General features: G+C 57.8%; 2 protein-coding genes across 2 annotated transcripts in view; one reads left to right on the top strand and one right to left on the bottom strand.

Moving 5' to 3' along the window:
• The window catches only part of SLC5A10 (solute carrier family 5 member 10), a 38846-nt gene that overhangs the window by 10797 nt on the left and 994 nt on the right, over nt 1-27055 (top strand). The window contains exons 4-10 of the mRNA XM_080386620.1: nt 906-1111; nt 3442-3577; nt 22962-23069; nt 23523-23673; nt 25984-26152; nt 26523-26738; nt 26916-26997. Coding sequence (XP_080242746.1) covers nt 906-1111; nt 3442-3577; nt 22962-23069; nt 23523-23673; nt 25984-26152; nt 26523-26738; nt 26916-26997 — 1068 coding nt within the window. The remainder of the gene's footprint in view (nt 1-905; nt 1112-3441; nt 3578-22961; nt 23070-23522; nt 23674-25983; nt 26153-26522; nt 26739-26915; nt 26998-27055) is intronic.
• On the bottom strand, nt 1018-23055 carry FAM83G (family with sequence similarity 83 member G). The gene is made up of 5 exons (XM_080386619.1): nt 18068-23055; nt 11312-11479; nt 7569-7693; nt 5291-6737; nt 1018-1635 (listed from the first exon to the last, which is right to left on the bottom strand). Exons 1-5 carry the CDS (start codon nt 18560-18562, stop codon nt 1216-1218), a joined length of 2655 nt encoding a protein of 884 aa, XP_080242745.1. The 5' UTR covers nt 18563-23055; the 3' UTR covers nt 1018-1215.

Below are 27055 nucleotides of genomic sequence, written 5' to 3'. Positions count from 1 at the left end.
TGGGGGTGCCAATGCACCTCCCTGCTTATCTCCTCCACAGCCACTGCATGGGTGGCCGCAGCACGTGGGGGGAGCGGGGTGGGTGCCTCCCATTTCTCCCTCCTCCAAAAAGCAATGCCTCTGGCTCCAAAATTCTCCTGCTGGAGGTAGCAGGGGAGCTGCAAGGAGCGTTGAGCCAGTGCCCCCCAGGAGCAGGGAGGCGATGGTGGGTCAGGGCAGAGCCTGGGGCTGGTTGGCAGCTGCTGGAAGCTGCGGCGCAGGCAGGAGGAGCACCAACGCAGCTGCCAAGGGCTCAGAGGCTCGCTTGCTAGGGCTTGTTCATGGCACGTACTCCTCAGGCTAAAACCCAGACCTTGGATCCCATTTCCTAGGAAAAATGCAGTGAAGAGGGTCTTTTTTTGTGTATTGTTTTTGTTTTTACTGCTTGCTGGAGGTTGGGGGATGGAGCTGCGTGGGGGGTGCTGGGGAAGCACTGAAAAGGGTAGAAAACGTTTGGCCGGACACTTGTGCCAAGGCACCTTGAGCTGTCGTATATCAAGTCAAAGGCTACCTAATCTTGCATTTTAATAGTCCTAGGTGAGTTTCCCCTGTTCTGGAACTGGGGAGCTTTAATGAACAGGTTGCTTTTACAGTACGAGGTCAAAAGAGGAGGGTCCCTTGAGGAGCTTTTGTCCCAGGACACAGGTCACCCTCTGAAGGGAGGGCGGACTGCAGTGGGACCTGCTGTGCAAAATGTTAATAGAAGAGTCTCTTAAATAACTAGAAGACAACATGTTCACGAACAAGCCCTCCCTCTCTGGGCAGCACTTCTGAGTTAACAAGTTGGCAAGTGTTTTGCCAGCTGATCTCACAGGCCACCGGGTTTTGCTCGACTCTAACCAGCGTCTCCCAATGATGCTTTCCAGCTTTTAATGAGATCGGAGGTTACCCCAACCTGGAAGAGGCCTATTTAAAAGCCATACCATCCAAGATTGTTCCCAACACTACGTGCCACCTGCCCAGAGCGGATGCAATGCACCTCTTCCGAGACCCAGTCTCTGGAGATCTGCCCTGGACTGGGATGACTTTTGGGCTGTCTATCATGGCCACGTGGTACTGGTGCACCGACCAGGTAAATGTAAACAAGAATCCCCTGCCCCATGTAACACGGCGCTGCCTGGGGTCCAGGCACGCTCTACTACTGCTCTTGCCCTGGAAGTCCACCTTCATCGGTGCCTAGTGCTCCTTCTGGCTGGTGGTCTCAGGAGGCTTCTTTTTGGAGTCAGTAGAAGCACCTGGGGTTCCCGCAACCCTGTTCTTGAGGTGCTTGGACTGGGACAGTTTAGAGAGCGGGATGCCGAGGGGTGTCCTCATCTCCTCAGTTGTCTTCTGGCTTTCCGGCAGGGAGGTCAAGCGTTTGCTGGTTGCTCTGGGGTTGCTTGGTGAGAGGTGGCCGGGCTGTGTGGGCTTGCTGGGGCTGAATGCTTTGCTCTGCCAGTAGGGCTGGCTGCCTGCAATGGTCTTTTTGGGTTCGGCTCCATCCCCTCTGTATTTGGTGGCCCCGGGGGGTTTCTCATGCGTTGGGGAGCAGGAAACCTCCTTGACTTGTTCTCTGCCTACGGGGTTCCGGGGTCGGTAGCGGTAGATGTGTGTCCCCTGTTTGTTAGAGAGCAGAGAAAGACATGAGCCATTGCTGTCGTAAAGATGCTGCTGCCCTGCAAGGACACCCCTTCGCATGGCTGTGCTGCGGACTTGGTCCTCATGGACAAATCCCTCTGCCACTTGGGGTACGCCCTTGCCCAAATCCTTCTGACACTGGTGACAGCTCAAAACTGCCTCAAGCCTTAACCGTCACTGCTCCTCCCATTTCTTGCTCTGGCAAGGCACTGTCCTGCACATCGCAGCATCTCAGCGGCTGCTGCCCAGGCAGACCAGCAGCTCAGTGTCCTGAGCCAGGTCACTGCCGCCTGGAGATCCAGGACCAAGGACACGAGCGGCATCTCAATGCCTTCTCTCCAGCAGCAGCCTGAACACCTGTCTAAATCATCTAAGTGCTCATTTAAGGCCCAAAGATCATTCAGTCATCCGGACCCAACCTGCGGGATTAAGTGGCCGCTGAGATCAGATGAAAGGAGGGAGGGTTGGGAGATGAGGTGGGATCAGGAAACAACAGTGAGCTGCAACACTACTGCGGGGGTGGCTCTGATTAGCTGGGTTGAGACACACGTTTGGGTCGGGTCTGAGCACCATTAATCTTAATTTTGGACTGGGTAAGGCCTTAATGCACGGCTGTGGTCACCAGATATTTATCTGCCTCCTTGGGTGTGTCTGCACCGCAATCTGGAGGTGTGATTGCACCCTGTGCAGATGTACCCGGGTGAGATTGGATCTGGCGAGCGCAGGTGCTGAGGGCAGGATGAGCTGGGGCTGGGAGGCTGCGGAGCTGGCTGCACCGACCTGCCCTGCCTCTGCCGCGTGCTGCCAGCACCACATCTCCACCATGCTGTGGGCATCGTCTTGGTGTTTAGTCATTTAATCCCGATGTCCTGATGACCTCTCTGGTCCTCGAGCAGACACCTGCTTTGACCAGGAGGGCTGCATTAAAGCAGTTTAGCTTAGGTAATGCTAGGTTCCTTAAAATCAGTGCTAAGGTCTGAGATGTCTTCAGGTGGAAGGGGTAGGGGTGATTCAGCTCCTCTCTCTTCGAGGTCATCATGTGTCTGATGTGGTGCACATGGTGCCTGAGCTGGGTGGTGGGTCCTGTGGCTCCTGACATGTTCTAACTCTCAGGCAGAAGTTAAACCACAGCTTCCTTGAACATCCCACCCCTAGGAACTGGCACCTTGTCCTTCCTGCCCACCAGCGGCATAAGCCAGGGGGCTCAGGAGTGGCTGAATCCTGCCAGGTGCTGAGCAGTTCTTTGCAAGTCTTTGGGGAGAGTCTGAGCTCTTTTAAAGTCAGCGTTTCCAACGGATGTTGCCTATTTAAGGGAGATTGCCTTAAAGCCCAAAGGCTGGCTGCGTGGTGGATGAACCGCTTGGCCAGAGCTTTGAGGTGGGATGGTTTGAGCAGTGTGAGTGGTGGAGCTGTGGTAGGAGCAGGCTGGACTCGGTGTCCATTTCATTGTGGTCACTCTTTGGGGAGGAGATGGAATAGAAGGGGCAAGAGGGGAGAGGGTGTTGGTGGGGAATGGTTGACACTGGCGGGAGGACACCCTGCTGTGGGTGCGCTGGGCTTTTGTGGTGCTATGGCATCACACCAAGCGGTTGCTGGTCTGGAGAGAAACCCAGCCCGTGAGTTGGGTACACATCTACACCGCATTTGGGAGATGTGTTCGGGCCCTATGCCCAGTGGCTCCATCTCCATCTGGAGATGCTTGGGATGCAGTTTGTTAAGGAGAAAGCTGATGTGGAATACAAAATGTTGGTGGCTGCTCAGCTGTCCTGTCCGACTCTCCCACAGGTCATCGTCCAGCGGTCGCTCTCTGCAAAGAGCCTGGGTCACGCCAAGGCTGGCTCCATCTTGGCCAGCTACCTGAAGATGCTGCCCTTGTTCGTTATCATCATGCCGGGGATGATCAGCAGGGTCCTGTACCCAGGTGAGAGCCCCACTGTGTGGATGTGGAGCCGGCAGGGTGGGTATTTTGCCTGTCTCTGAATGGGAGGGGGATTTGTCTGGAAACTTCTCTGCACAGACCTGGGGGCTCTGCAGGAGGGAGAGGGACAGGAGAGGACCCGAGTGTCCCGGGCGTGTTCCTTGTGCCTGGTGTGCATCAGCCAACGCTACTGTACACTATTAACCACACAGCCAGGTGTGGGCAGGGTTGCGTGTGTTTAGGCAAGGCGATGCTCCAGGGGTAACTTGGGTGCTGTGTTCTCAGCGTGATGGAAAACGTGATGTTTGCCCTGCGTGAGCCTCCGCCTGTGGCTTGGGCTGCGCTGGGCTACGGGCCAGTGTGTGGGAAACGTGGACCCAGAATAAAAGTGTTTGGTGGGGGTTGATGGTGGTTCCTGTTGGATTCAAGGTTTCTAGAGAGTTAATCAAGGGTTGCTTATATTTGTTGGGTTTACACATGGGAGAAACTATTCTCTGTGCATTTGCATCAGCTGAGTGCTAGTTTTCCTAACCCTGACGGCGTGTTAATTATCTGCCTTTCATGAAAGGGCCAGAACAAGTTATTGCAGGAACACCAACATACCTGGCCACCCTGAGCAAGGTGGCACCCAGGACCTGGGTGACAGAGCATCAAAGGGCTCGGTGCTTCTCACCCTGCGCAGCTCTGCAGGGCATGAGGGGACATTTGATGTGCAAAGGATTAAAACCCTGCTTTGAGATCTGTGTCACTGGCTGGGAAGGGAGAAGCAAGTGGACTCTGGGCTAGTAAATTTAATTCCCTGTAAATACAGATTAGATGCTCAGCTGGGGTAACCTCAGGTGGCTTCAGTGATTTCAGCTGCTGATTTAGCGCTGGAGGTTTGAATGCCCCCAAAACAGCGGCTGGGGAGCCTTGAGAATGCTTCGTCGTGGTGCAACAGTCTGCAGCGCTTGGGTGGAAACAGGGGACTGACCCTGCAATCCCCCTGCCTGGACAGGGTGATGCCCCTGCTATGGCGGGGACGGTGGCACTCACCCCCTGCTCTAGCAGTGGGGACGGTGGCGTGCACCCTGTGGTCTGGCAGTGGGGTGCTGGCATGCTCCCCGTGGGGTGACAAGGTCTGGCGTCACTCGTGGATCAGCCACAAAGCTGCTGACTGCAGCGCTCGCCCACAGAGGCTGCTGTCCCTGTTCCTCTGCTGTCTTGCTCTGCCTAATTGTGTGTCCGAGTGCTTTTACTTTGATACTAATCGCTTTTGCAAGGAGCTAGAAAACAAGCCTGCGAAGGACACGCCTGCACGCGCAGTCTTTCCCTGGCTGGGCATGATGCCACCGCTGACGGGCTGTAGGACAGAGCACAGCAGCTCCAGGCTCAGCTGTACAGCTATGCCTGGAGCTGCTGGGCTCCATCCCATAGCCTGATGCCATGGGATAATCTTTAATTTCTCAAAATCTCCCCTTTACTAGCCATTCCCATTGCACTCCCAGACACCAATACGGACACCACCTTCCTGACCAAGAGCACCTCTTGGGTGACTCCTGCCATCGCCACGCGTAGGGCGTTATTCTCCCGCATAGGAAGCCTGATCTCAGCATCTAGGACGCGACACCAAAGCTAAGGATGACGCCACACCTTGGCTGAGCTGGCTGGGTCACCTCCAGGTTTGCAACCTTTGTAGGGTGGAGAAACAGGGAAGGTTATAGCAAAAAGTCCTACCTGCGTGGTACTGCTGGGGTAGGAGCTGTTGCCGTCCAGAATGGTGCGGGGCAGCACACACCTTATCTCCACAGCGTTGCTCCTCCTCTTCGTCACGTCCTCCATGCGGACATGCTTCAGGGACGGGAGGCTCCCCAGGGGGCTGAGGAAGGTGCCCCGGCTGATGTGAGGGTCGCTGAGCTTCCTCTGCATGGGCAGGATCTCCCCATTGTGGGTGACATCTGAGTTGGTTCGTCGGAGTGGCCCATAGCGATCCCTCACCTCAAAGTACTCATCTGAGATGGAGGAGGCATTGGAGCGTCGGTAGCTGTGGTCAGCAGAGCTGCTGGAGTAGCTCTCCTGGTCACTGAGAGTGATGTACTCCTCTTCCTCCTCCTCCTCCTCTTCTCCCAGCCCATTGTGGGCACAGGGAGGCCCTTTGTCTTCCTGTGGCCCTGCCACTGGCTGGTCTGGCTGCAGATGGCAGGTGTCAATTGAAGTTCTGTTGGGGTCCTCCTCTGGTTCCTGCTTCGCAGCTGTCTGGTCAGCTGGTGGTGGTTGTGTGTCACCCTCCAAGGCAACGCCACTGTCACAGGGCGTAATGACTTTGGTCATAAGGATGCCAACAGGGACAGTCCTTGGCTTTGGAACTGGTGGCTTGATGTCTTCTCTTGTTTCCTCTGGTGGCTTCAAGCGGTGGCCCAATGGTGAAGCAGTAAATGTTCCTGCTTGCCTCATTGTCCAGCTGGTGCCTTCGACGGGGCTGGTAGCAGGGGCTGCAGGAGCTTCCATGGTGGTCTGTAGGGTCTGTCTTTGACAGGGGGACACCAGAGGTGGCTCTTGGTCTGAGTTTTTCTTGGTCTCCATCTCCCTGTTCTTCAGCATCTGCCGGTGCTGGGCACTGGCCTGGGAGACATCACAGACTTTGATGCGGTTCATCTGCGAGAGCTTCACGTTCTTTATCTTGGGGTCAATAATGTTGATGTAACCCAAGACTTCGCTCCCGGGCTCAGGGTCGGGCTCAACCCAGGTGGGCAGATAGTCAAACATGTTGGCTTTCTCCAGATTCAGGAGGCCGGGGTGGATGAGCAGGGAGAGGTCTGCCATGTCGCCGTGCCTGTCGCCTCCCTGGCCCTCAGGCAGGGCTTTGCCTTTGTTGTCTGTCTTCTGGTTCTTGTCCTGGTTCTCAGATGAAGTCTTGCTGATCTGGTCGGCGCTCTTGGCCTTCACCAGGGCGTATTTAGGGTTTATCAGCTTCTTCACCACAGCGTTGGCAGGGGTCACTGGCACGACGGAGGGCAGCGTTACAGGCTCGGGCTCAGGCTCTTCACCCATGGAGATGGACTTGAGGCTCACCCCTTTGGACATGAGGTAGAGCTCCTGGAACTGCTTGTCAAATGCCTCCACCACTTGGCCCGAGAGGACTGTGATGACATTTCGGTCTGTCCTCGCCGCAGACCAGGTGAAACTGGAACAGAAACACATTGGGAACTCTCTGAGCGCTCACTGGTAAATAACACGCCTCTCCCCAGCCCTGGCTTTCGGCTTTCCCCGAGGGATTGATCGTGCTAGCAGGGACATGATCTCACTGTAAACATTAATAATAATGAGATCGAAGAAATAGCTCTCATTCCAAATTAGAATGAAGGGTTGAAGTCTTGAGCACACTGGAACTTGAAGTAAAAGTAGAAGGTGTTTGCTGTTGGCCAGGTAGTTTTTTGCTTTACTGTTGGCCACTTTTCCTTTCTCAGTTTGGGCTCGTTAAGAAAAGCGACTCATAAACGGACGTAGTTTTTGTTGTGGCCAGAAAGTAGGAAATGTTTCAGTTCCATGTTTGTGAAACTTGTTCTTTAGAGCTGAAAAGCTTACCAAGACTGACTATCTCTACCAAAGTAAATTTTCATTTGGACAAATTGGAAAATACTTTGTACTGGGAATGTTTAACTGGAAAAGCTGAGGTCAATGTAAGAGCTAGGACTGGCTGCAACTGGGTGCTTTTGTCCTTCCTTGTGCTCATCACATCCATTGGCAGAAGCACTTGGTGTGTCCCACCACCTCCGAGAAGAAGGGAAGGGGTGTCCTAGACCTGGCTGTGGGGTGGTGGAGACCCCTTGGGTCCTACTCCAGATCTCAGGTGGAGCCTTGCAAAATCATCTCCTGGTTTAGGAGGAGGGGAGCATGCCTGGGACAGGGTCCTGGGGCCATGCTGGGCAGGACCAGGAGCTGGACCATGTGGGTCCATGTCGGCCCTTTGACCAACACCTCCATGGGGTGGGCAAGAGGAGACACCGCTGATTACCTGTAGGATCCACACATGGCCCGGTCCCCGTCCACAAACATGAACTTCTGGGCCAAAGCCCCTTTGAACTTGGTGGCCGAGCGCGTGAAAAACTCTGTCCCCCCTGTGCTCCGGACTCGCAGGTTCTGCAAAGCAAAAGCACAAGGGTGAGCAGGCGCAGGAGCGAAGGGCTGGTCTTCAGAGCATCATTCACCAGCATCGGTGCCCCCGTGGATGCTCCACAGCCCCTTAGAGGACTGGGGAACACTCTTCATGGCCAGCTCAGAGCTGGCCACAGTGATGGGAAGATAACTTGCCCGAGGTCACCCAGCAAGCCATGGACTTCAGGGATTTCCTGCTCTGCCCAGGTGTTGGGCAGTGTTTCCTACGTCCCGCACTCAGCGCTGCCTGCATCCATGGGCAAGCAGTGTGTGATAGCGCTGCCAAATGCTTTCCACCTCCTGCAATCTATGCAAATGCCACCGTGGGAGAGGTGATGCTTCACCTCCTCCCTGGCAGGAGACGTACAAGGGGCTTTAGGGGGAGGTGGTGACCCCAGGACAGCGCACGGGGACCCAATGGCAGTGGGCTTGTCCTCCACCGGGCTCCCTCCTTGCTGTGCTCCTAAACCTGAGCATCCAGCCCTGGTTGTAGGGGTGGCTGGGGAAAAAAAAAACAGTGGGGCAACATCTTTTCACCCCTGGGAAACAAAACTGGAGGATGTGGGCCAAAAGGCAGCAGGTCCCTGCGGAGGTGGCTGGGGAGCGGCGTGTCCTCCCCCCAGGGAGACCAGGCAAGGAGGAGAGGCTCCAGCTCTGAGAAAATGGGTTTTGTCTTCAGTCTGGCTCATGCCTCCGTGCATCTCTGTGGAGGGCACGGGCACATTTTTCAGTGGAGATAGCATCTTTGACCGCAAATGGTCTCCCCTGGGAGGGGAGAAAATATTTTCTTGTGAAAGTACCTGCATTCCTCCTGTTCCTGCTGGGATGTTGGTAATGCCATTGCTAAAGGCACTGTGTCGTCACTGGGTCATGCCCTCCATGGCTGGTTGTTTTGTGTTTGTTTGGTTTTTTGGTTATTTTTTGGTTTTGTTTTTTTTTTAAAAAAAAAGCATGAAAAGTATTTGTCTCCCTGGCCTCCAGCTTTCCTCATCTGCTTCCCTGGGGTCTCCCCTCTCCCTGCAGGCCATGCCCTGGTGCAGCCCTAAGGCTGGTCCCCACTCCTGCGTGCCTGGCAGGAGGGACGGTGATTCAGCACTGGTTTTAGCACGACGCAAAAGCATTCCTGATCGGGTTTCCAGGGAAGTTTTACACACTGAATGGAGAAGTTCGGGTGGGGTTTCTTTTTGTGCATTTCATTTTACTTTTTTTCTAGCATTTGCCTTTTTGCCTGGTGTGGTTGGGGGGAAACTGGTGCTGAGCACCACAGTGGGCGGCACTGGGGGGTGCTGGGAGGTGCTGGCAAGCAGGTTGGGGTGCCAATTCCCATCCCTGTCCTGTTGTCCCTACACATGAGGCTGCCAAGGGCGGTGGTGGGGTGCACACCGGCCTGCTGTCGAGTACTGCTTGCGCCCAAGGCTGAGCCCCCTGCCCGTCGCCAGCCTGGGCACCCCCAGCAGCTCTGCCAGGGCTCTAATCTCCCCCACTTGGAGCTGAACCTTCGCACAAAGGCACGCAGCAGCCGTCGGTTTTTCTCAGGTAACACCCAGGGGAACAAAGCTCCCTAGAAGCAAGATGCCAGTTACCTTTCCCTTCCTCCTTGCTCCTGGCGTATCGCTGCTGTTAAGTAAGATCTGTTTATTTAATCTCTCCCAAGACGAACGCGCAGCAAGCAAGCACCCAGCGGGCTGCCGAGCCCGGGACAGGGTGAATCACTCCCCAAGCACTTGCCATTGCTCAACGAAGCGACTGCCTTGCCTGAGCCAGCTTGCTAATTGCGAAGTGCAGAAGGCGCTGAGATAACGACGTACGTTTTGTTAGCATCTCCTGGCTTACGAAACAGCTCCCAGACACTGCCCTAGTTTCCTCACAGCCTCCTGCCCTGCTGCATCCCATGCCAGCAAATTGGCTGCAATATGCGGCAAATCCTAACTTCTAGGCATTTGCCGAGCTTTGCAGATGTTCTCCTGCTTTTCCAGTCCTGCCACTGGGCTGCTCATGCATTAAAACACCGGTGTGCGTCAGCTCTGGCTTTTCTGGTCTCGGAGCCACAGCAGTCTGCAGCATACCAGACTCTCCGGGGAGTTTGGACTCAGCTGAGTCTGCTTTAATTTGTTGTGAGCACCAATTAAGCCGGGCTGGCGGGCTCGGTGGCTGGGCAAGGCATGTGGCTCGGGTGGCTGGTGCTTTCGGCTCCCTGGGGTGGGGGTCCCTGAGCCCCACTCTGTCCCAGCCCTGCCGCAGGCTGGTGTGAGGGTGTCGTGGCTCCTGCGTGTTCCTGCTCAGCTGGGGGTTTGCCCTCACTGTAAGCACATTTGGCGAGCTTGCCCAGGCACGGGCCTCCCTGCCGGCCATTTGGCAGCCAGCGCACGGCTGGGTGACGTCAGGCGCGGAACCATCACTGTTCTGCCAAGCAACAGGCGAGGCTGAGCGACTCACAGCCGGCGGGGGAAGTACAGCCGGGAGAGGGGTGTCTGCAAGCCCCAGAGTGAAACTGCTGGGCTGCTCCGGCGTGTTTGCATCCGATGCTGCTGATGGGAGCATCTCGCCCAGCAGAGAGCCTGGGACTCTGTCCTGCAGCTGGAGCGAGGGTCCTTGCTCCTGTTGTTGCTCCTGTGGCTGATACACCCCCCCCACCCTCTCCTCTGCCCCTTTGTCTTCTTCTGCCTTTGCACAAGCACCGTGCCAGGTGATTTTCTCTGCACCCCATCATGAACAGGGACATGTAAGGGCTTTGGGGCACTTTGGGCTGGTGATGGAGCCCCTGTGCTGCCAGGCATCCTCCGTGCTGTTCTATCTTCCCTTGTTTCAAGCAGGATTCGTGCACAGGAGCAATGTCACGTGCGGCTGCCAGCACCCCCGGGGCCAGGTGAATGCGGCATGTGCGGGCAGATCAGTCCCACGACTGCGCTGCCCGGCGCGGGCATCCTTGGCAGCTGCCGGGGCCGCGGGCAGCGTGGGTGCCTCCCTGCTCTGCTCCCAGCCCTGTGCTGGGGCGGAGTCTCCAGAAAAGGGGAAAATCAAGTTTTTTAATTCCTGCCTCTGACTTGCAGGAAAGCCCGAAAGGAAGAGAACTGGCCGGCGATTGCTCCTGCCAGTCCTGCCCCTGGGGCGGGAGCCGGCGTGGGGCTGGTGACAACGTGGAACCAACCCTGGCAGAGCATCTGCCTCGTGCCTTCCCTCTTCCTGGCTTGTTCAGCAGAAGGAGCTGAGCACGTAGCTCTGCCCTGGGCTTTGCAGTGCCCTGCTTGACTCCTGCCTCACCCCGTGGGGCTGCAGCTCCCTGAATGCCCCCTGCCCCAAAGCTCTGGCTGGGTACCAGTAGCCCCCTGGGCTCTCCGCAGCCAGCTTTGCTGGGTGGAAATCCACGTCTGAGTCTCTCATCCGTTCCCCTCCATCCTGCTGCTTCTGGCTTTGGGCATCACTTTCAGCTTTGGCTATAGGAAAATGGACTAAACTCATCTAGCACTGCCCAAAGTTTGGGGGCTGCGATCCCCCCAAGGCAGGACTTGGTAGCCCTGTTTCTCAGGGAGAAGGGCTGGTAGATCTGGTCATCTCCCTGTGTGGAGGGGGTTACCCGGCCCCGGCCCTTCGGGCCAGCCTTACCTTCAGGTGTCCAGCGTGCATCTGGGCTCGCTCGCACATCTGAAGGAAGTGCTTCACGTTGGTTTCATCCAAAATGATGTAGACTCCCACTTTCCTCTTGAAGCCTGCGTCCAGGAGGTCCTTGAAGATGTCTACATCGGTGAACATGTCCATGACCACCGCAATGACCTGGAGAGGGGAGGAGAGACATGAGTCTTGGTAGCATGGCCCAGTGACAACCCCAACATATAGCCAGCATTTGTTTTGCAGGAGCTTCTCTCTCTAGAAGGTCAGGATTTGGTGTGGGGGAGCCTGGGCTCCCCCCTCGGCTCTGGCCAGCCTGAGGGTGGAAAGCAGGAGCCCCCAGACCCATTCCTGTGCTGTCACTATGGGAGGTTTGGTTTCTGCTAGTGGCCTGTAACATAATATACTTGTGAAAAATTGATTTATGAGGGTGAATCTAACTTTCTTGCCTTCAACAAGCTCCACAAATTTTAGAGTCCCGTTTTGGGCTGAGAAGTTTGGTGTCCCTTTGCTATTGGTGCTGCCCCTGGCCCCATGGCAGGGAGCACCAGGAGGGGAAACCTGCAGTGCAATGATGTGTCTGTCTGTCCGAGGGCACGTTGCATGGGGTGGCTGCTGTCTCTGGGGTTACCGTGCATGCTGTGATGAGAGAAGTGGTATAAAAAATAGCTGAAAGCGATCCTAAACTTGGTAGAAAGTATCCGGATACCTCTGAGGTGCATTCAGGAGCTAAAACGACTTTTAAAAAACAGGTCTGGGTGGGAGCTGACAAGGTTGCTTAAAAGCAGCTGGGAGTTTGCAGCTCCCAGCACCTGCGACTGCCTGCTGTTCCAAGTCCAGGCTGCTGCTAGCAGCGATGTGGCTGGGTTCAGAGTCAGCTCTCCACCGTGAGTCCGAAGCAGAGCACCGGGGGTAGGCAGTGTTTCTGTCATTGGGGCTGCTGACGTCTCTCACTGTCTTGCTGCTTAGCCCTTGCATGGCTGGGAGCCTGGTGGGTGCCTGGGGTTCTGCTTCTTCCTGCCGGGCTGGGGAAAGCAGGGCAGAGCTGGGCTGACAGTGCCAGTGCTCTGTGCAGCGCCGGTAGGGTTTGGCATGTGGCAGTGTCACCATTCTTTGCAAGGCAGAGCTGCCTTGTACCCAGGGTGTTTGTTGCTGGGGCGAGTCCCACATGCAATAGGAAGATGCATCTGTGCTGCATCCAGCTGCCCTGGGGTTTTGCTGGGATGGCTGTCCCAGCATCAAAATTCACTCCATGCCCATGGATTTTGCCTTCCTGGGGATGGCATTGCCCATGACAGTGAGCAGCAGCGGTGCAGCACGGGACAGGTGCAGGTGAAGGGGCTGGAGGCAGCTGCTTGTAGCCCAGCTGAGCATCTCGCTGCAGCCCCTGGGATAGCAATAGGGCAGCGCAGCCCCACAGCATGTCTGCCTCCCCTCATCCCACACGGGGTGGCAACAGCCGTGCAGGAAAGTGGCTTGTCATCAGGGCACTGGTATGTCATCATCCATCATCCCATGCTTGGAAACCCATCGGTGCCCCCATCTCTGTGGCTGTCCCTGGAAGGTGCCCTGGGTCAGGGGGAGGTGGGTGCTCTTGGCCCATCGCCTTTCCAGGGGGGCTCTGCTGGCCACAGCATGTGGCCAAGCCCCGAGGACACCAGCATGGGAGTGTGCATGCCATGGGATGACACAGGGAGACCCTGGGATGCTCCTCCCTCAGGAGGGAAGAGATCGGGATGGGGCCGGGCACTTGCACACTCAGGCACGTCCAGTCTGGGGTTCTCAAAGCACCAAGCTGCCTTTTAATTAGTTTTGTGCCACAGGAGGTGGAGAGCTCTAATTAAGAAGAGGATCGTGCATTATGACACTGCTGGCTCTTCCTTTTCTGCAGGCGATTGGGTGAGGAGCAAGGCTGTGTGGGGAGCCCTAGCCTGTCTCTGATGCTGCCCTGACCTCCCCAACGCCAGGGGAGCATTTTGGGAGGTGCCAGTGAGCCATTTGAGAGGGGACAATACGGCTCTGCCACTCGATTTTAACTGAATTCCCATTTATCCTCACCTGAGGGCCTCCCAGCAGGCTTTGCCATGAAAGGATAAATCCTCACTCCCTTGTGCACCTGCTCCTGTGTTTTGCCCATTCTCGTTGTTCTGGTGGGGAAACTGAGGCAGAAAACCAGGTGCCAGCTTTGCATGGGCTGCTTGCCTCACCAGTGATGTGAAGCGGGACAGGTTCAAAGCTACTCTGGAAGCTCAGGGCTTGGCTTTTCCATTTACAGCAAGTAGCTGGTTTGGAGCTGTGCTGCTGCGAGTCCCGGGTGAGGGGCACCTGAGCTGGGATGGCGTCTCCGCAGCTCAAGGAGGTGGGTTTGGTGGCAGGTTGGCTCCTCGTGGCTCTGGTGGTGTCACTGTGCCTGTGCACTGCGTTTTCTCCAGGAGAAGCTGAGGGCTTATCAAATGGGGCTGAGAATAGTACTGGCCTTCATTTGGGGAGGAAAAGAGCATTTTCCCACTGCGGTCCTGGCATTCCCTAGACCTCGGCTTGCTGCTTTGGCTGTGCAGACAGGAAGGTGCTTTGCGGGGATGAGGGCAGGGCACGGTGATGTCCCCCATCCCAAGCACCGCTCAGGTGGGGCTGGCGAGCAGGCAGCACGCTGCGGGCAGTCGCCCAGGGTGGCTGGCTCGGGCAGTGGGGAGGCAGCCCGGCTTTCACCCGCTTACCCACGTTTTCAACCCGATTCCTCCTGCTGGGCTGGTGCATCCTGTTGCCACTCAGCACTTCTGCTTCTCTCCCCGCCGCGTCTTGCCTGCAGGACAGGCTTGGCCTCAGTTTGTCACCCGGATCTCATGCCAGTGTGCCAACGCGCTGCACTGGCACAGAATGGACCGGTGAAAGCAAGGACAGTGCTGGCAGTGCTCCCAGTGCGGTGACTGTCCAGGGACCGCAGGGGTGAAATCTGCTGCTGCCTGTGCTTCAACCTCGGCTGGGACCGGCTGTGTCTGTGCCAAACCCAGGTAGAGGGTTTAATCTGCAAAGGATGGAGGTCAATCTGCTCCGGAGAAGTGAAATCCTGTGTCCTACTTGTTTCCCAGCCTGGAGAACGGGAGTGCCTGGAGCAAACCGTGCTGCAGGGAGTGAATCTGGCGTCCTTGTCCCCATCACCTCTACCAGGGCAGCACTCAGTGCCCCATGTGCTCGGTGCCGGGGAGGTCCTTGGCAGAAGAAGAGATGCATCTCTTCCCAAAGCCCCTCTGCCACTGCATCATCTCAGCTCTGCTGTCCTTTTGCCATTCATCTGGAGGGTGTGGAGAAAACCAGCCCCAAAAGATGCTCCCAGAGGCCAAGCAGGTGATGCTTTCCTTCCCAGGATCCCAGGAGCTGCCAAGATCTGCTGGACACAGTGGATGTGCAGATGCTGGGTCCCAACACCTCGAGGAGCAATGAGCATTGCAGCCCCTTGGACCCTGGGCAAATGGTGTTGGGATCCCTCTGAACAGCTTTGATGAGCACACAAACTGCAGGATCATGTTTTATAGAGGAAATTACAGCTCTTTATTAGCTCAGTCTGAATCATCAGATAATGACTTTTGGGGCGCACCACGTGGGCATCTAATAAATTAGTCAGGCACCAAGGCACAATTAGAGGAAGCGTGTTGGGATGAGGGAGAGGTGGGACAAGTAACATTAATAATTGCTCTCCCCTGACGACCCTTTCATCCAGGAACGGCAGAAGGTTTTGTAAACAGTAATTAATAGGGCCTCCCAACCTTTGCTGGAAGTTGCTCAAGGTAATTATATCACCACAATCCCAACCTGGAACCTCAAGTGCAGAGAAGAGGTCAGACTCACTGCTGTCTCTGGTGGCTTTGGCCAAGGTCGGTGTTTTCAGCCTGCTCTGGTTTCTGGTCAGATAGAGCCAAAATCTAGAGAAGAGGAGAGGACGGAGATCTTCCTCCCTACCCATCCTGTGAGCTTTGCAGCCCGAGGGGATCCGTGTCAAGGGAGAGACAGCCGTGCAACGGCTGGACCTGGTGAAGGTCTCCAGGGTGAAGCCCGGTGGTGCACCACATCCCTGACCGCCTCCGTTCGTTGGCCACAAAGATGGGGTTTTGGTGGGAGAGCAGGGACGTGGCTGCAGGATCCTGCCTCTCTTCTCTCCCTTTTATTCCCAGAAAGAGGAGGGGATCATTTGCATCCCCTGCTCTGGCTCGCCTGGGGCTGCCTCTCTGCAGAGCAAAGCAGAGGCTCCAAACTCAGCAGCATTTGGCCTCATTCCTGCAAGCAAGTAGGTTCACCTGCACCATCAAAGGGGCCTCACATCTCAGCTCCCAGCTTCCTCGCCCCAGCTCTGAGCTGCCGTGAGCCTGCCCAGCGTCAGCAGCGTTCACGTGGGCTCTGAACTCTCCTCGGCCAGGCTGCCTTTCAGGTGAACTTTGCTCTTCTGGCCACGAGACAGCAACCTGCACGGCGCTGTTTGGTGTTTGTCATCTTGAGAACATTTTGGACCAAGTGCCTTTGATAGTGGCTGGAGCAAGGGTCATCCTCTGGGGTGCCACGCTGAAGCTCTCCCAAGCCCACACTCCTTCGCAGGCAGATGAAGAGCATGGCCATTGCCTGGTGGGATGGGACAGGGATCTCCACAGGATGACCCAAGGGATACTGCAGAAGGACAGGGCACATGGCCAGCCTACATGATGTCTGAGGGGGTGGCAGCTGGATTGCTCCTCTGTCCACTCTCGGCTTCCTCAGCCAAACCCCTTCACCTCTGAGCTGCCCTGAAGACCTTAAGCCTTGGCTGAACTCTCTGGGTGCAGAGGAGGGTGCTTTAGCCCAGTGTCCCCACTTAGTGGCACCCGCACCAGCCAGTCACCTGGGCTCAGCTGTGTGACAGCAGATTCAGCTGCAATAGCTATGGTCCTCATATACGGGGTGGGAGACCTCTGGAAGAGCCCCACTTGTCAGACCCCCTAGCTCCTGCCACCCCCAGCCCCTGCAGACTGCAGGTTTGAAGCACACACCCATCTTTACATTTCCTGGGGTGTCCCAAGCTCCAAGCAGGCTCCTGCATGTCACCAGTGGTGTCACCACACCTCATCCCACTGACAGGGACCACCTGGACTAGGAGGCAGAGCCCAGCCCTCCTCATGGGACATCAAGGTACCAGTGACAAGCACGGCAGCATCAGCTGTGGCTGTATCCCTGCAGCTTGGAGATGCTCCAAGGTGAGGTGGAGATGGTGCAGGCAGTAGGGCCGGGCAGCTGCCTGACTCAGCCCCTGGCTCTGCTGAGCAGGAGGAGGGAGGCAGGATGACTCAGGAGATGCCATTTGCGTGGGGGCAGGTGGGAAGCGGTGAGTAGGCAAAGCCAGGCAGGAGCTGCAAGCCTGGGTCAGAGGCAGCTGGAAAAACCCGAAGATGAGACATTATTTGTCGTGGGGGAGTTCTCCCATCCTCCATCCCATGGGATTTCAGCCTTCTCTTCCCTTTGCCCTCACTGCAAAGCCCTTTGGTCAGAAAATGTGACAGGTAAGGACAGGTCACCTCAACTTTTGCAAGGTGACAGTGGCCAGAGATGGCTCCTGCCTGCAGCCCCAGCACCCCGCATCAGCCATCCACGTGAGCTGGCTGCCTTGGATGCATCGGGACATCAGTTTTGCTGCCTGAGCTGGGGCTCTTTGTGCTCAGACCCCCGTCCCTTTGGTCCTGATGAGGCTCTGATGGCCGCATGCCCCTCGCTCCTGCCAGGATCTGCGAACCCCAGCACTGTCTCTGGCCCCAGCACAGTGGTCTCTGGAGCCACATGGACCCACCGCATCCTAGCCTGTCTTCCTCTGCTCCATAGCCACCCTGGTAAGGATCTCCTCATTTTCCTGATGGAGCATCCCCAGCATTGGGTCGTTTCTCCATTGGAGCTGGATTTCTCAAGGGAGTGGACACACAGAGCTCAAAGGGCTTCAAATCACTGCGAGACCAACACGTACCGACCCTTCCTGTCCTTCCCAGCTGGGACTGGGTCACTGCAAAATACCAGCAACTGCTGGCCTTCAATGCATGTCATCCTCCTCCTCCTTCCTTGGCCCTCCTGCCCATGACACCAGCCTGACCCCATCGCTCACACAGCTCAACTCCCTTGCTTCTTGGTTTGATGCCACAAGGAGAGCAAGTCTCAACCCAAATCCCCTTGGCACCTCCACAGCCTTGTCCTGCCCATCATCTCATGGTTTTCCTCTTAAAGGCAGGATGAGGCCAGCTCGGAGCACCACAGCAATCTCAGGCCAAACTTGACCCTCGTATACGTCAGCACCAGCCGGTGGCTTTGGCTGCTTCGCCCCAGGGCTGAGTTTGGCGGCTCCGGTTCCTGCGTGTTGCCACATGCAGTCACACAGGGCTCTGGGAATAACGATCGTGGGCTGCCTGGGACCATGGGCTCGCAGCTGGGAAGCAGCTCAACCCATTTCTCTCCCTGTGATTTTCCCCACAGCCCCATAGGGACCCTGGGATTAACGATGCTGCCATACGGATCATGGGAAGGGTCGCGCTGCTCCCAGCGTGTCGTACCAAGTTGACGGCATATTCAGCAAAACCTGATCCCCAAACACTGAATGAACATGGAAAAAACTGAGCGCTCGACCCCGATGCCTTTGCAGGGGCAGAGCTCCCCACAGAAGAGGGATCGCCTGGCTGAGCAGGACCTTAGGATCTGTCCTCGGCAGGACAGAGCGGGGCTAATCCTGCCCTGTCCCGCAGCGCACCTCACCTTCTGAGCCTGGCAGATCATCTTCCGCACCACCTCCTTGATGTGTGCTTGCCCCTCGATGGGCGGCTGCATGTAGACAGTGGCGCGGGTGACGCCGCGGTAGGCGATGGTCTCGGGCCAGCCGAGGTCCAGCTGGGGGATGGAGCGGTCAGACCTCTGGGGCCAGTACTCCAGGGAGGGAGCCATGTCCTGCTCGTCCCCTTGGCTGTTGCGCTCACCTTCGCTCTCCCCTGTGTTGCTGCCGTGGTGCGGGATGTACTCGGAGCCGGGGTCATACGTCTCCAGCGTGTCCAGGATCTTCTTTAGCTCCAGCTCTGAAAGGAAGTCCCTGATGTTCTCCTTCTTCAGAACCTCATAGAAGGCATCGGGGCCACGGGAAGCCAGTGCCTCCAGGGCCAGGCGTTGCTCCTCGCTGTAGAAGAACTCGGGTTTGGACTCACTGGACCTCCAGTTGACGTGACTGTCATCCAGGCACTGCACCTGGGAGAAAGCCATGGTGACCGCACGTGCCGGTCCTCTCTCCGAAGGGAGCGGTGTACCCCCAGCGAGCGCTGGATGTCGACAGTAAAGAAGGAATTAATTATTCCCCAGCCTTTAAATATGCGCTTTGCTTTGCTTTGCTCTCCCCGGCTCGATGCACAGCTGGGGAAACACGCCGCTCCCTTCTCCGCCTGCTACCGCCACGCCGGAGCTCTTTGCCAGGGAGGAGGATTCCGTTTCTTGCTCGCTCCCAGCTCTGTGTGGCAAGAGGGCTCCAGGCAAGGGAAACCTGGAGCTTCCCACCGCCGGGGCAAATGTGCACCGCTGGGAGGGTCCTCTACCTCCGGGTCCACACTCTGCTCATCCTCCGCTCTTTCAAGGTAACAACAATACCGGATAAAATAAGAAGTGGAAGACAAACGAACAAAACCCCAGCTTAATAAAGGGCAGAGAAAAGCATGATTTCTCGGCCCAAACGCCGTCCCTGGTTATCGTTCCTGGAGAACTGGGTCAGCCGGTGGGTTTCGTGGCGGCGAATGTCTCCGCCAGCCTCCGGTGCATCGCCCTGGCTGGCAGGCGGGTTATCGTGGGCTCCTGCCAGCGCAGTGCTGGGGCCGGACAGGTAACAGCAAGAAGTGAAAAGAGGAAAAGCAAAAGAGTGATTCATCACTCCGCCCTGCCCCACCTGCAGTCACATGCTGCCTTCACACATTCCCAGCCCTGCCTGCACATTAACTCTTTCGGCTGATGCCATCCTCACACCTCTGCCCTGGCCCCAGCATCCCCCTGGGACCATGTGGGAGGTCAGTGGGGGGCTGGGGAGGGGTTGGGTGTTTGTCTGAAAAAACACCCAAAAGTGGCTCCCCCCTGAAATCTCCCCCCTCCTGCTATGGCAGCTGGTAAGTCACTATTTTCCAGGAAAGCAGCTCTGTCTTGTGGTTAACCCCTCCTATGCCGAGTGCAAGGACCCCGTGCTGGTGCCGAGCTCGGAGCCCAGGTGAGTCCCGGGGGCAGCACTGGGTCAGAACTGCCGTGGGAATGGTTCAGAGCTGCACCAGGGGAGCTTCAGGCTGGACATGAGGAAGCATTTCTTTACTGAGAGGGTGGTCAAACCCTGGGACAGGCTTCCTGGAGAGGCGGTCGGCACCCCAAGCCTGTCAGTGTTTAAGAAGCATCTGGACAATGCCCTTAATAGCATGCTTTAACTTCTGATCAGCCTTGATGTGGTCAGGTAGTTGGACTAGATGATCCTTGTAGGGCCCTTCCAACTGAAAATATTATATTCTGTTCTAAACACCCCTCTGCTTTGGCATGAGATTTGCAGCATGGACATGGTCACGTCGCTAGATCTTGCTATGGCAGACTGTTAATAACTGGGAGGTGGGCAAAAAACCCACCCTGCATTCCTCAGTTGGTGCTCACAAGCCAGAAACGTGGAGCTTTTTGCTTGAAAGCTCAGATAAAGATGAGTTTCAAGAATTGGGGTCAGATTCTTGCACCGATGCAAAAAAGGTAAGTGCCAGGGGCTGCGTCTCGCTCCCTGGCGTTGGTGCAGCTCATCTGGATTTGCAGCTGTGTAAATGAGAGCCCCGCCTGAGTCAGGCTCCTGAGGCGAAGCCACCCGTTGGCCTGGGTGCTTGGCCATCAAAGCGCTGCTCTCAGTAGACACGGTGGCCATGCAGCGTCCTGGCCACCCCGTCCCCAGCTGGGGCTCGCAGAGTGGCAAAGTGCCGAGCCCAGGGTGGGTTTAGAAGAAAAGCCAAGTCAGAAACGTGCAGAAAGGGGAGAAACTCCAGGGAGTCTTTCTCCAGGCTAGGCTGTGATGAGGAGGGGCTGACACCCGCTCAGCTTTAAGTTGCAGTAATGGGCTGCTTTGGGGAGCCGGTGGCTTTTCTCCCCTTGCATTGGATTAAAGGGGTTTATGTGAGTGCACGGCAAAGGCTGGCAAAATCACCCCCTGCCCACCCCCCGGTGTGGAATTGTGCACTGGGCTGTGCTTAGCCCTGGTCTGTTGTGTGCGAGAGGTGGCAGTGAGGTGGGGACGCACACCGGGATATGGGGATGCGACAGCTGTGTGTTGGGATCAGAACATGAAGAGGAACGAAGCATTTGGCTCCCGCTGCCTATCAGTTCAGGAGGTGTTTGAGATGGAGCTGATGACTTTATGTAAAGGCTGCGCTGACCCCGTGGTGGGATGTCACCTCCACATGGTGGCCTGGGCAGCGAGGGGTGCAGCAGAGACCGAGGGTGCTAGAGCCAAACCTGGGTATTTGGGGTGAGGTCCCAGCCCTGCTGAGCTGGCAGTGCCCCTTCCCCCCTCGCTGATGGGGTTGCACCTAGGACAGCAATTGTGACAGAGCCGAGCGCCCAGCCACCACCCACAGGGGAGCTCCGGCACCTCATCCCCCGTTGTTGTCCCCCTTGGGTGGCCCAGCCCCGGTAGGTTGGGAGATGCCCTGGATCAGGGCAGGCGCCTCCAGCGTGGGTGTGCATGGCGTGGCTGGAGCGTGCTGCGGTTGTACCCACCTCAGCCACCGCTGACTGCCCTGGCTCCATTTTCATTGTGCAAGGAGATTTATGGTCTCTTTAGTGGGGTGTGTGTGCTCATGATTTATTACACAGCGGCATAAATGTGGCATCCCATCCATCGTGCGATGTGCTGGCTCCTACAGCTGCGCTGCTGGGCGGGGATTGGGACCACAGAGCCCACGCCTGGAGCATCGCCTGACCCTGGGTGGGGTGAAGATGCCGGGGTCACCTGTCCCCAGTCCCCTGGGATGGAGAACCCAGAAGTCTTCACCCCACGTGGGGAATTCAGCCCCTGGCTTGCATGAAGCCCGGTGCAGGGGAAAAGCCGGCAGGTCCTTTGTAATCCCCTGCCTGTCTGCAGGGACAGGTTGCTGTGGCTGAGCAGGTTGGTCCCTGCCATCAGAGGTGTCCCCACTCGACCGCCACCAGCTGACCCAGCCGGACAGGCAGCACCTGGCACAGACACAGCCCTGCTCCCACAGCCAGCACCAGGGCAGGCTCCTCCCGGCTGCAGATGGAAGCATTAATTACAAGCTCCTAATTAATTTCCCATCTCTAGCAGAGGGCCTAATGACAAAGCAAAGCAGCGGGGTAGGACGCTGGGTCCTGCTCCTGGCTCAGGGGCTCCGGCTGCCCTGCTGGGCTTGGCTCCTGCTTCCTGCATGCTCCCGGTCCCACTGAGGGGTTCAGTGACAGAGCTGAGCCCTGGAGTGGGCGTTTCAGCTGGGCTATAACGCCCAGACACTGCTTTGTCCTCTGAAGCATCTTCCACCTGCCTGCCGCCAGCCATTTGCATGCAGCCGCACGCAACGTGGTGTTTTAGAGAGAGGGAAACTGAGGCACAGAGCGGTGATGGCAGCTTTACTCAGCTGCTGGAGGGCAGAGTCGCTGGAGCCCCAGTGCTGACTCTAACCCCGGGGAAAGACAGCCCAAGCTGGGCTTTTTTAGCGTCCTTGGGACGTGCTGAGCATTGCCTGTGGTTTGCTGCCTGCACCCTGTGCTGCATTCCCATCGCATCCCCATCGCAACCCGCGCTTTTTTACTGAAAGCCCCAATGTGTTCCCAGCTAGTGTTTGCCTTCCCCAGACGCTGCTGCTGGGGGGCTGAGGGCTGCACCCCACTTTGGCAGCAGCCACCATGCAGGGGGGCCGGGGTGACGGTCCCAGCTGCGTGCCGAGATCACCCGTGCTGCTCCCTGTGCTCCTCGCCAGGAGGATGCCGACCGGAGAGCCAGGCAGCCCATACATATTTATGCCTGACATTAATTTCCATCCATTTCAATATTTGATGAGCATAACAATAAAAAAAAAGGGGTTCAGCTCTCGTTGAGACATAGAAGTAATTGGGCGTTGACGATCCTGGCCAGCTGCCACGCGCGTCCTGCGAAGCTGCTGGGTGCTGCCCATGCTGGGGTAATTGCCGCAACGGTGCATGAACCTGCCTGGCCCCGTGCGTGGGGAGGGCAGCGCCTGCCCGCCGGGCTCTGCCACCTCCGGCCAGAGCCCCAGGTCCTTGTGGGGCCCATCTCAGCTCTGGAGGTCCCCCCCCGGGGTGGCTGTCGCTGGCTTTAATGTGGGGAGGGCTCGGTGGGGGTAGGTGGGACTGGAGCTGGGCTGGGTGCAAGAGGGTGATGCTGCTGGGCTGGATCCTGGCTGTGTTGAGGATGATGGAGGGGAACCAGGCCGGGGGGGAGGCAGAAGTGGATCTCCATGTGGGATGTGCTCCCTGTTCCTCCACCCAGTCCTCTGCCGAGGTCTGGACGTTGTGACCATAGAAAGGGGCAATATCTGCCCCGGTGGAAGGGGCTGCCAGGGGAGGGAGGGGGTGCTGGTCTGGCCCCTGCCCCAGGAGGGGTCCTGACACTTCACCTGCCTTTGTCCCTTAGACACCGTGGCCTGCGTGGACCCTGAGGAGTGCACCCGCGTGTGTGGGACGGCCGTGGGCTGCTCCAACATCGCCTACCCCAAGCTGGTGGTGGAGCTGATGCCCAGCGGTAGGTGAGTGGGAAGGGGCGGCTCTGCCTCCACCAGGCTTTGCTGCAAATGTTTGTGTAACCTATGAAATGTCATGTGCTAAGTTTATATTATAAATACATGACGTGCAGCTTGTCGCAGCTTGGATGTTGGGGAGGGCAGGGGAGGGATGGGATGACCCCGTGGACGGTCTGGGTGGGTTTGTGCCTGGGGTGGCCCGTGCAGCCTCTCCAAGGGTGACTCTTGAAGTGAGGTCAGGGGATGTGGGTGACCCCGGGGCAGCGCAGGGTCCCAGCATCCCGAGGTGCTGCTGGGTGTCCCCAAACCCTGTGTTTACCCCAGGGAAAATCCCAGTGTGTGCATGCGGAGGGGGAGGCATTACCCCTGGGTGAAGCAGTGGGGTGGTCGCATCCCATCCCATCCCCTACCCTCCCCCAGTTCAGCTGCTCCCTGACAGTCCCTCTCTTCCCCAGGACTGCGGGGTCTGATGATTGCGGTGATGATGGCCGCGCTCATGTCATCCCTGACCTCCATATTCAACAGCAGCAGCACCCTCTTCACCATGGACATCTGGAGGAAGCTTAGGCCAGGGGCTGGCGAGCGAGAGCTGCTCTTGGTGGGCAGGTAGGGAGCAGGGTTTGGGAGAGCCCCTGGGTTTCAGGGAGACTGGTGGGGCTGGGCTGGCCCTCTGATGTGCCTTTGCGCCTGGGAGCCTGCAAAGTGCCTGTGCTCAGCCTGGCTTATGAAAGGAAAGCCAGCCCTGGCATAAACGCACGTCTGGAAGCACTGGAAGGGCAGACGGGGTGCTCGGGGCGCTTGGGGGGGCTGGGCTGTGCCCGGCGTGAAGTCTCTCCCTCGCCACCTCCACCCCCTTCTCCAGGGGAAGCCAGGGGCTGCTCCCCGCCGGGGTTGCAAGCGAAGCACATGGGGGACCTCGGCCGAGCCACAAAGCGCAGCGCTGCCTGCACATGCCCAGCTGCTCCGGGGGCTGGTGGGTGCCAGCGGGGAGCCCGGGACCCTGCCCGCAGTGCCACGCTCGGGGCGGTGGAGTCAGCGCTGGGGAATGCCCGGCGTGGTGCCGGGGTGCGCGGGAGTGTCCTCGGCGCAGGGCAGACAATAACAAGGAGGGAATCTGGGTCAGGGCTTTGGCTGGGCTCTGCTGGGGCTGCGGGGAGGGCTGGCTGGGCTGGCGGCTCCAGGAGCAGCCGTTCCTCGGCATCCTCCGTCTCCGGAGGGTGGGAAGGGGATGGGCAGCGATCCCGGGGAACTGCAGTCCTGCACGGCTGCCCCGTGGGAACCGGTGGGGTGCGTGTCTCGGGGCCTGCCTCGCCCCTCCCTGACACTGGCTTTGGTGCTGTGACAAGGGGTGTAATAACGCTGGAGAGCTTTCCCGGGGATGGCTAATGAGTATTTGCAAAGGGCTTTGCCTGCCCTGCGCGGGAGCCGCTGCTGCGGCCGATCCCGGGCGATGCGTTAGTGCATCGGGCGATTTGTGCAAGCAGGGCGCTGCGCATCGCTGCCAGACGGCCCTGCAGGGACACAGCCAACCATAAATGTTTTGGAAAGGAAAAAAAGAAAAAAAAAAAAGCTGTTTAAGTTGTTTAAGGTTTTTCCACCTGCCAGCACAGGGATAGGTGGCGTGGGGTTATTTCTGGGTAGCTGTCCGGGGGGTCCCAACCATCCCCCAGACGTGCCAGGGCGGGGGTGCCCTGGGGCTCAGCACAGGGAGGGAAGGGGTTTGATCATGGAACCGGAGAGAGTTCCCAGTTCCTGGACCTGGGGGGCTGAGCTCCTGCCGTGGCTGTGCCATCAGCTGGAAAACCCTGCTGGTGTTTGATGCATGCTCCGTGCTCAGGTGATGGCACAGTGATGAGAACACCCGATCCTGCCCAAATCCCCCCCAGGCTGTGCCAGGCTCTGCCCCCATCCCTGCCCGGATCCCCACCTCAGGCTGTGTGCAGAGCCGGGTACGGCCACCCAGCACCCCCAGCTCACCACCATGCTCAGACATTCCGGTATTTTTCCCATGACCTTTTAGCATCTTCTGTGGCTTAAAGACATACCAAGCACAGGGGTTTCCTCCTGCCCTCGGGTCAGGACACGCATTCTGTGCTCAGGCTGCTTCCTCTTTCCAAAGCACCAGGCAGGCAGCGGGGGTTCTGACTAGAGATGCTTTCATTGCTTTTTTTTTTTTATTTTATGTTATTTTTTCCACTTCTGCTTTTCGAGGTGAGCAGATGGAGATATAGGTAATTCTGCAAAGCTGTAAACAAGCCAGGCAGAGCTATAAATACAGCAGCTTGCAGGACATGTCCTGCCCATCCTGCTCAGATTGGGCCCAAAAAGCTGGGGTCTGGCCAGCGCCTCCCGCTTCGGAGGAGGGTGATGCCGCAAGATGCGGCTGGGCTTTGGGTGAGGATGGGGACAGGGTGGTGTTGGGGGACAAATGCACCCCTTTGTTGCAGCCAGGCTGGGGGGAGCTGAGCACGAGGCAGCTCAGCCCACGTCCCTGGCTCTCAGCTGGGTGCTTTGGCTGGATGCGGGGGTGCTGAGGGCATCACCCAAATCTGGCCAGAGCACCCAGCCTCCACAGCTGGGGACTTTTCATAGCAAAAGCACCCATTGCCCGGTGTCTCCCTATGGGGGTCTAACTTTGCAGCCTCTGGGGGTGGATGGGGGCCTGGGGAACATTCACCTGCCTGGGATGGAGCCTGCACTGGCATAATTAGCATCCTCCACAGCCCTGGGGATGTCACCTGGCAGTGAGCATCCTCCTGCTGACCCACCTGCATCCCCTGGCCAACTCTTCTTCACCGGTGCTGGGACCCAACCCCTGACCCTGGGGAACCCCCACCGCCACGGTGATGCCGCGGGTGCAAGGAGGTGTAGGTGAGACAGGTTCATCACCCTGCAGAGCATTGCTGCTGCTCACAGGGTGGTCACGGTGGTGCTGGTGGCTCTCAGTGTGGTCTGGATCCCCATCCTTCAGAGCTCCAGTGGTGGTCAGCTCTACGTCTACATCCAGGCTGTCACCAGCTACCTGGCTCCCCCTGTCACTGCTGTCTTCATCCTGGCTGTCTTCTGGCCCCGAGCTAACGAGCAGGTATGTGGTCGGGGTGGCCCTGGGGATGCTTGTGTACATGGGGTGGTGCCAACACCTCCCTGCCCACCCTGCTCCCAGGGACTCAGCGGGGTTCGGGGGGTTGCTGGAAGGAGGGAGGTGATGCTGGAAGCACTGCGAAGAGGAACTGAGACTGGCTGGTGTTTCCCCAGGGAGCTGGTGGATGACGAAGAGGAGGAGGAGGAGGAGGCAGGTGCCACCATGCATGGCCACCAAGTGTAGCACTGCTGATGGGGCTGGCAGGGGACATCCCCTGCAGAGGGGATGCAGGATTAGGCCAGGGCTCAGCCAGCTGGGGTGCAGAGTGACTGTCCCTGCTCCAGACATCCCCCCATAGACCTTTGCTTTGCAGGGAGCTTTCTGGGGCCTGATGGCAGGGCTGGTGCTGGGACTGGCCAGGATGGGGCTGGAGCTGGTGCACCCCCTACCCCGCTGCGGAGTCCCTGACCGGCGGCCCTGGCTGCTTGCTGACATCCACTACCTGCACTTTGCCATGCTGTTGTGCGCCGCCACGGGCACCATCGTGGTGGGGGGCAGCTTGCTGACCTCCCCACCACCTCCGGCCCAGGTGAGTAGGGCACCCAAGACCCCTCACCCTGGCCCCCACAGCTGCATCCACCCACTGGACCTCCTTGGCCAGAGACACTGGTGTCACCCACGTGCACCCCAAGCTCGGCCAGAGGGGTCCCCGTGGAGGGGTCTGGCCTGTGGGTGTTTTCTCACCAAATTTCATCCTGGTTTCTAGCTGAAGGATCTCACCTGGTGGACCCTCTCGCGGAAGTCCCCCCAGCCCTCTGTGGATGGCATATCCCAGGGACCACCTGATGGTGAGTGTGTCTCTGGGGGTGTCTAACAGGGGAGACATCTTCAGTGCCCCCAGCTCCC

Source organism: Falco punctatus, assembly GCF_963210335.1.
Source record: "Falco punctatus genome assembly, chromosome: 4".
Lineage (NCBI taxonomy): Eukaryota > Metazoa > Chordata > Aves > Falconiformes > Falconidae > Falco > Falco punctatus.
This window is presented reverse-complemented; position numbering and strand designations above follow the sequence as displayed.

Bases quoted from the DNA above. Each gene is read 5' to 3' on its own strand.
- FAM83G (XM_080386619.1), bottom strand. From the start codon at position 18,562: ATGGCTTTCTCCCAGGTGCAGTGCCTGGATGACAGTCACGTCAACTGG. The intron at 6,738-7,568 runs GTAATCAGCGGT...TTTCTGTTCCAG, and splicing joins GCCATGTGTGGATCCTACAG to TTTCACCTGGTCTGCGGCGA. The intron at 1,636-5,290 runs GTAGGACTTTTT...TCTAACAAACAG, and splicing joins ACCCCAGCAGTACCACGCAG to GGGACACACATCTACCGCTA.